This window comes from Aptenodytes forsteri, unplaced genomic scaffold (assembly GCF_000699145.1).
Source record: "Aptenodytes forsteri isolate BGI_AS27 unplaced genomic scaffold, ASM69914v1 Scaffold142, whole genome shotgun sequence".
Classification (NCBI taxonomy): domain Eukaryota; kingdom Metazoa; phylum Chordata; class Aves; order Sphenisciformes; family Spheniscidae; genus Aptenodytes; species Aptenodytes forsteri.
This window is the reverse complement of record NW_008794598.1, coordinates 5,140,366-5,149,095: the sequence shown is the minus strand read 5'-3', so window position 1 is coordinate 5,149,095 and position 8,730 is coordinate 5,140,366. Positions and strand designations below refer to the sequence as shown.

General features: G+C 54.5%; 1 protein-coding gene across 1 annotated transcript in view; it reads left to right on the top strand.

Annotated features, from left to right (window-relative positions):
• The first annotated feature begins 809 nt into the window (after positions 1-809).
• TCP11 (t-complex 11) overlaps positions 810-8,730 on the top strand; it is an 18,298-nt gene continuing 10,377 nt past the window's right edge. Inside the window, exon 1 of the mRNA XM_009272947.1 lies at positions 810-975. Within this exon, the coding sequence (XP_009271222.1) occupies positions 810-975 (166 nt within the window). The remainder of the gene's footprint in view (positions 976-8,730) is intronic.

Genomic DNA, 8,730 nt, shown 5'->3' with positions numbered 1-8,730 from the left:
TCTTAGGGATCACAGAACCAGCTATTGAATCAGGCAGAGATGCTGGAGGAGGAAGAGGCCACAATGCTGCGAATCGGGAGATTTCTCTTCCCCTCCAGTGCACGAGGGCCAAAGGCACAACGCTGCCGGTCCGGGGCAGGACCCGACCTCATCGCTGCATCCAGAGCACCTGGCAGTTGGGGTGATCGATGCTGGTGCTGTACCCCGACACTGCACGCGGAAAGAGCTGGCTCGAGAAAACGGCAGCCGAGACATTTCGATGCCCTAGCGAGGGGTGTGGTCTAAAACTCAGAACAGAATAGACTATTTTTAAAATTGGAGAGGAAAACACTGTATTCCCAGTAATACGCCAACGGCCCAGGCTCCGGCGACTCAGCCAGTCCCCATCGCCAGCTCCCGGCTACATCCCTCATTTCCCCAACCTACAATTTTATCAAGATGCCTCCGAGGGGGGTAAAAAAGCACCGAGTCCCACTAAATGACTGCCTGTCACCCTGTGACACCTTTTTTCCAGTGTCACAGAGCTTCCCAAAACTCTGCCTGCGGAGAAGGCCCTTGTTTGTAATTCCCGGTTTGCAGCAGGAGAAGGTGACACATGCTGAGGTGAGGTGACTTAGCCGGCGTCACCGGGAAGGTCGATGGCAGCGCCAGGAATAGCCCCGTTCCCAGCTAACCACTAACCACACTTATCCCAGAATAAGGGTCCCTTTTTCCAGCTGAATTTATAACAGCTTTCCAAGTGACATAAGCTCTTACAGAAATAGGCAGGCTTTTATTCCAGAATAATTACTGGGAAATCGTACTGGAGCATGTATAATTACACCGGTGTCGTTGCTGCTGGTGAGTCGGACCCTGTGCCGCCGGCAGACTTGCTGCACGCTCCATACGGCTTTTATCTCGTCCTGCTTTTCAACAAGCATGTGTACATCAGCTGGCAGATCGTCAGGATGTGGGTGGAGATGGAAGGGGCTTTGGGTAGAAAGGAAAGTGATATATCACTCTAAATCACATTTCCCATAGAAGATACCCCAATAATAGCTCTTACAGCTGCTGAAGTCTTTCGGGGTGCGCTGGATCACACCCCAGATGGATTCAGCAACGCTCTGTGCGTCTGCTTCAACTCCATCCCCGGCATGGCTTTGGAGCAGGTGTTTTATTTTAAATGCATTTTATGTCCCACACAGGTAAAATCAAGCTCAGAGTTCAGGTTGAGGCCTGAAATGCATTTGTGACATAAGCTGTTGGAACACATTGTACTTAATACCCTTCAAAAATAAACTCATGGCATTTATCAGGTGTTGATACGTCTATATATTCGGCGAGAGCGCTATCTGCCAAGAACGGGGCTGCCTGCTCTGCCTGCCGTTACTCCTGGGGCCGGCACGCCGCGAGAAGGCAAGGGTTAACTCGGCACCAGTGACACCACTTTAACTCCAGGACCCAGACGCGCGTGTTTAAAAGTAGCACTTCTCTCCTTAAAATAGTTTATGAATCTTACTCGGGGATAAATCCAACACCCCCGAGCAGAAGGAGCCCTATTAATTCCCGAGTTTTTTCACGCTGTAGTAAAGCGGCGATTTTATTTGCCCGCCTTGTGTAAGATGTCAGTCATTTTCCCACTTGCATTTCCATCTACAATTTAACAAGGCAGCAGTTTATTTCCAGAAGCCCCAGCCAGACCCCAGCCAACTGCGTCAATATTTTGTTGCTTACACAAATGCCACCGTTAGAGTCAACACCGCGTTTTGGGGGAGGCTTTTTTTCTCCCTTTTTTTTTTAAAAAGGGTTCCTCCGGGATGATGTATGTATAGCTCTTAAAATACTAAGGGTAATGTAAGCCTTTCGGAGCAGCTTACCTGGGTGCAGAAGCATTGCTTTAAAGGACGAAGCACACTGCTCGAGGGCACTGACCTGACCAAAGGCATTTGCTAATTAATTCATTCTTCCAAGAGACTTAACTGCCTCTTGCCTTCGGAAACCAAGGCAAACCCGAGCCAAATCCAAAGCCTGTCGGAAAACACGGAGAGACCCTTATTGACTGCAGAAAACTTCAGAGCCGGGAGCTAGCTCCCGCTCGGCCAGTGCCAGCCACGGAGAGCCAACGCGGGGCAGCCGTCCAATTCAAGCTGGCCGCTTCGCTCTCTCCCGCACGGTTCCTCGGTGCCGCTTTCGGGATAGAGGAGGGGCGCAGAGCCGGGCCGAGATGGGGGGTCCCCACCTTCCTCAGCCCCCTTCTAGGATGCTGTTTTGGGGTGTCTCTCCTAAGCTGCAGCAGCAGCAGGGCACGGGCTTACCCTGGCTGTTGGCTTGTTTGATGGATGCTCCTTGCAGCCCGCACCGTCCTGTTGTCTTTGGCACGCTCTCCCAAAAACCCTCGGAGGTTTTCTGGTCCAGCGTGAGCTCAGCACGGCAGGTTCGTCCCTCCCGAGCACAGCTCCCGAGCCATGGGGCTCTCAAGATCCCCCCCCAAGCACCTCCCTGCATCCTCACCCACCAGCACCCCCAAAAGTTGGATGTTTTAACCCCGCACATGGCTGGAAGGTCTGACAAAATCCCAAGCCCAGCACAAGCAGGGGAACAAGGAAACCCAAAGAACAAGGTTCCCCCAGCACCGCCAGCCGGGAAAGCCCTGCAGGATCTCCTCCGTGATCCTGCACCAGACCAGTTTTGCACGAGAACAGAGCGGCCTTAGTGTGTCAACAAGCCCTAAACACCCGAGGGCAGCTGGAAGTGAGATGCCATTATTATTTTTTTTAATTTAAAACAAACTTCTTAACCTACAGGAAAGTAAACGTTCTTCTAGGATGGCCAAGAAAACCACGCTGGGATTTTCCAAATGGGTATGACTGACTGTTTATGAGCAGAGGCTTCCAAACGCAGAAATAAATGGCTTGCTCTCAGCAGGTTTTCCTTTCTATATTTACCCTCACCTGAAATGAACATTATTGCACACTGCAACATTTATTCCCTCTGATCAGGGGAGCGGGCGAAGAAACTAACCAGCCGCAACATGTCAAATAAATTGTTAATCTGCTGTTTGCGCTGGGGCAGGGGGAGGAGGGAGTCCCCTGGTTTTTGGGCAGCGCCCAGGTCGCGCTTACAACTTCCATTTCAGCTCGGCAGGAGCGCTTTGCTTTCCTGCTGCTGCTTGTGGCTGCTGAGAGCTGGAGCTGGGTCCTTCGTGGAGCTGATCCGTCAGTCCCCGACCGGTCCCCGGCGCCCTCCCCGTGGCACCGGAGCATCCTTGATCACAGGCAGCTGGTGGAAAGGGTTGCCCTCCCCATTACATGGGCGGAACCGAGTTCCGAAGTGCAAGGACCTGCCTGAGGCCGCACAAGAAGCCTTTTGCAGGGCAAGAAAGTGCACCCAGATCCCAGGAGAATGCACAAGCATGAGACAACCCTCTCCAAAGCGCTGGGCTCTGCGATCCTCTTCCGTGAGTCCCACAGGGCAAGAAAGTGCACCCAGATCCCAGGAGAATGCACAAGCATGAGACAACCCTCTCCAGATCTCCAGATCTCCGATCTCCAGATCGCTGGGCTCTGCGATCCTCTTCCATGAGTCCCAATTTCCACACTGGGTGTTTCTCTGCCTGTTCTGAAGGTGGGAAGTCCCTACGGATGCAAAGGGGTGATCCCTCCCAGGGACAGGTCCCCGGCAGGCATGAACTGCCCTGCTGACATGCAAAACGGCCATAAAAGACCTAAAAGGTCCTTCCTGAGGAGGGGCCAGGGGGGCTGAGCCATTGCAAACCGAATCTTAACATGAGGCCGGCCACTCAGCTGTAAAATCTCTCCTAATCCCAGCCCTGGGGAAAGGAGAGGACGGGGAGATCACCTGCTTCTCCAGGACGTCGCCCACATCACATGGCTCCCTGGGTCACGCTCGCGCCCACCACCACCTTCAAATCTGGGCTTGACCTCCAATTTACCTTGAAGTTCACTAACTAATCGTGCCAACCGCTTTGGCACGCCAGCCAAAAAAGGGGTTCGCATCGCCCCGGAGAGAACGAGGGGATTAATCCTCTGCCGGCAGCGGGGGAAGCTGCTCAGTCATTAGGGTGTGCAGGTGCCAAGGATGACCCTCGAAGGCACCCCACGGATTTGGGCAGCGGGGATGAGAACAGCCTTGCTCTGTTTGCAGGGCTCGCACGTACTCAATGCCACACAGGACCTGGCTTCCCCCCCCCCAGTCCACACAGGACCTGGCTTTTTTTTTTTTTCTCCCCCAGCTCAAACTTTTCATTTTTGGAAAAGTCTGTCCTTGTTGGAATAGCTGAGCAAACCCTTCCCCAGCCAGCAGTTCCAAGAGCATTTGTGTTAATCCAGATTAACGAACATAAAGCAATTTAGATAAACCGCATTAAGCCAAAAACACCTTTGATTTTTTTTTTTTTGGATCAAAATCCCTCCCCGAGCGCTGTGTGTGGTTTGGGCCTCCCCGTACCGCAGCTTCGCCAGAGCCGAGCTCTCCACCAAGCGATAATTAAGTAAAGTCAGCAAATATGAAGATTACCCAGAGTCAGCGGCACCAGCAGCGAACCGGCGCTTTGCACACGGAGCCCAAAACTGATTCTGGGTCTGGGGGTGTCCGACGGGGCGAGACGGCACGATGAGCACCTCCCCGGCTCCACGCACGTCTCCCGGCCACGACGCCTGGGCTCCGGCCAGGCTGCCTACGTGACCACGAGCCAAACCCCTCCAAGCCTCAGTTTACCCAGCACGAACCCATCCCCTAAGTATGCGGATGACGGGATCGGTCTGAAATGCCCGGAGATGGGGCGCTGGCCACAGGAGGCTGGGCAGGACAGGTGATGGTTTGCTCAAAGTGGCCAGTCCCCACGGCTCGGACACGTGCGCCGTGGCCAAGGTGGCAACAGCCAGCTCATGCATATGGGATGTCTCATGGAAAAGTTCACGCACCAGCTTAGGAGGAGGGAATTAATAGATGCTGTAGTCATTGGTGAAGCATGTGGTGTGTTACGGGCACGTACACACCTTGCACACCCACACCAGAGCCATCACCGCAGCAGACACTCGCCTCTCCGAAGGACTCCCAAACCAAAATCAGGGGCTGTGGCAGACCTGACACCAAGACATCCTCTCACCTGGACAAGGCGGACACCACCACCTCATTCGCCTGCAGGGAAGCCGTGAGCTCCTCAGGATCCAGCTGCCTGCTCACACAGTTACACCAGCATCCAGCACAGAAACAATCCTGACCTTGTCTGGTGCCCCAGGAGCTCCTGCCAAAATAGCTTTCCTGGCTGACGGGGCAGAGGAAAACTCCTGGCTCCCCCAGCTCTCCCCTCCACACCCTCCCAAAACACCTGCTAATGCTTTCTGCCCTCCGCCCTGATCGCCTTCCTCCTAGAAGGAGAATTTCTAACAGAGCCAAAGCTGTAGCTTGTAGGCTCCAAATTCCCTCATTTTTTGGAAGCGGGGGGCTGTAACACCAACTGGGCTTTGCCTCTCCCGTTGGGACAGGGTTTGCTTTTTTGCAAAGAGAGCCTTCCGCGGCTGGGCGGCTGCTCGCAGCTCGGCTGCTCACAGCTTGGTGCACTGTGCTCGCTAAGCTTCGCTCCCAGGTGATTTGGATCAGGATACACCAGGAAGTTTGCTTTCGGCTGCCTCCGTTGGCGCGTGGGTGTGCAAACAGTGACCAATTTCACTGCCGGTTCGACTCCTTTAAATGGGGACTTTCACATTCGTCAGGCTTGAAACAACAACGCCATCTTTTAAACAAAAAATCCATTTCCCCTTCCATCGGCTGGGGCGCGCTGAAAGTATTTCTGTTTGAACAAGCGGGCCCTCCCCACCCGCCGCCGCCTCGCTGCGCCCGGCGGGGTCGTGCCGGTGGGTTTGCAAAAGCGCGGCCATCCCGCTGGCGAGGATGCTCCATCCACGGAGCTCTCTCTGTCCTGCTCCTGCTGAGAAGACAGAAGGTTTTTTGGGAAGCTGAGCCCTCCCCACCGGGCTGGTTTTGCCCTCTTGGGGGAGTTGCTCGAAACGGGGCAGAGGGGAGATGCACAGGCTCTCTGCAGCACGTTGTCCACACTGTCGGTGATGCAGGCAGGTTTGCAGCTCGGACGGTCCCTCTCCAACGTGATTGTCGGGGTTACAAATTTCCGAGGCGATAAAAGGGCAAATTGGAAATGTCCCCATGGAGTTTGCTGCCTGACACTCAAGCACTCACCCTGAAAGACTCAAAGTCCCTATTTCCTCTGTTGGGATTTCAGCTAGGTGGCTTGGCTAAAATAAATGAGATTAATCTAATCAGAGAGATGGATGGAGCTCATTAAAAAGGTAGATTAAAAAACCCACCCTGCCTATTACCAGTGCTCCTGAGGTCTTCTGCCTTTGTGGCAAGTGAAAGTCACCGAGGAATTGGATTCCCTTGCAGAAATCTGCAGGGAATGCCTTAAAAATACATTCTGCTATTACAATTCTTCATGTCACCAGTCACTTGGGAAAGGAAATGAATGCAGGGCAAATACATATGTATTTAAATAAATACAATTGCCTCCTCTGGGATCAGGATTTATAGGCTGGGAGCGGTGGACCCTGCTCTGAAACAGAGAGAGACAAGAGCAAATCGAAGTCACCTCGAGAGCTGTGCTGTTTTATTCTCTATAAATGCTATTTCCCCACCCTCAGCTTCCTCACACGAAGCTGAGGATCAGAAAGGGGCAGAAGCCGGGTCTGGCATTGCAGGAAGCCAAACAGGGAGCACCGGGAGGAATTTGTGGGCAGGATTTGGGCCAGACTGGTCCCATGATGAGCTTTGCTGGTTTTATTTCTCATGACCTTTCCTGCCCACAAGCCGCCTTGCCTGCCCCTTCCTGCGGCTTTGAGCAGAGCAACCAACCCCCAAAGCCTCTTTGTGCCCCCGTTCATGGGTGCAGGATCTCGTTGGGATGAACCCACCAGGTGGATGCTCCTGCACGTGCAAATGCAAACTTTGCACCTCGTGCATGGGGCCGCGTCGCCTTCTCCTGGTGTTGAGCTTTCCATGCAGGAGCCACCAAGAGCTGCTCCGGTTGCCCCTCCGAGGCATCGCACGTTGTATTTTTGGAAATTTTCACACAATAATTGTCAGCCCGCGCACGGCGTGCAGACAGCCCTGCTTCTGCCCAGGGTCAGCCTACCGCGCCGAGACACGCGTTCTCTCTTGGAAAAACAGTTAAACTAAAAAAAAACCCAAAAACCAACCCAACCAAAAACCTAAAAAAAAAAAACCAAAACCAACCCAACCAAAAACTGTGTCTGCCTGCCTGCAGAGCGCACAGAAATCAGTGTTAAGCTCTGTGCTGCCAGACTGCTCAGCCCTCAATTCAGGAGGAGAATTACCCCCGGGGCCGGGTGACCGGGCAAACCCCACATGCCGGACGGGCCCTGGGGTGCTTCAAGCGAGAGGAAAGAGCGGAGGAAAGGTCCTTGCTTCGGGGCAGCCGGTTTTCCCAGCTCCTTTCTCAGCGGCGTCCACCCCCAAGCCAAGGGCCAGTCGCCGTCGGATGTAGCTGCAGCGCTGCCCAAGCCAAGCAGTTTTCCCTTATTGCTTTTTGATGGGATGATTTTTACAGCTCCCTGGGGCTGGAGGAAATCACCAACAGTTTAAGGAGATCACTCCAACACAGCCTTGTGCTGCAGACGTACAGCAGGAGAGACGTGGTTTCAGGCTACGGCTACCCCCCGGCGGGCAATCATTTATGACATGTTACAACTCATCATCTGAGCTGCATTAATTGCACTCGTAGCTTGCTGCAAACCCAGGGCAACGGTGGCGGATCCGACCACCTTTAAACCCACCTGGGGTACTTTCCTTTGCAAGGGCAGCAGGCTGAGAGCGCCGCAGTGCCGTTCATGCAGCCCGGCTGTGAAGCTGTAACTAATCAGGGGTGGTAACGGGGTTGTCCGTCCCCACATGGCGTGCCAGCCCTGCGCCTTTCATCCTCTGCATTTCTCCAGCCACAGCACCCAAAACTTCTCAAGCGTTTCGCAGACTTTGGAGGACGGAGCTGTGCCAGGGCTGTTTTATGAGGGGCGGATCAAGGCCCCAGCTCCCGAACCGGCTGGCTCTCGTGCCTGTCCCTCGCACACGCCGGGCTGAGCACAGGTCGCCGTGTGTGTGGAGCTGGGGGGACGGCGAGAGCCCCCCCCCAACCCCTGCCCCATGGCCCAGCGGTGCTCTGTAACCTCCCAGCTCCAGCCCCCGACCGCGCAGGTGTCAGCTGGTGGGTGTTCTTGGATGCTTAGGAAATAAATTGGGAAGGGAAATAAATGATGGAAGGGAGAAGAAAGGCAAATTGTTCATCGGCACACAAGGAGCCTCAGCCCAGACTGGGCGTTTTGTCCCACAAAAGATTTAATCCTGGTCCCCGCAAAGTCAAAGGAAGGTTATAGCAAAGGGGTAGGCGGCCAGAGTCAGCCACCGCTTTCTGGGCCCACCAGAAACAAAAACGGACAAAACCAGATGAATAAAGCGAGGAGGAGGGACACCGCGGCTGTTGCAAGCCCGGCAGCACTCTCCAGAGCCTCTCTGGCCCTACAGACTTTGCCATATTCCCTTCGCGCCCTCCGACAGGTCTGCGGTTGGTCCCCTGGCAGCCGACAGGCACTAAGCTGCAGCCCCTCACGGGCTCCACAGCCCCCGGCTCGCAGACCGGCCGCCGGGTGCGTGTGGAAACGCCCCACAGCGAGGCCTCGCCCGGCCGCCGCCCCTCTCTCCACA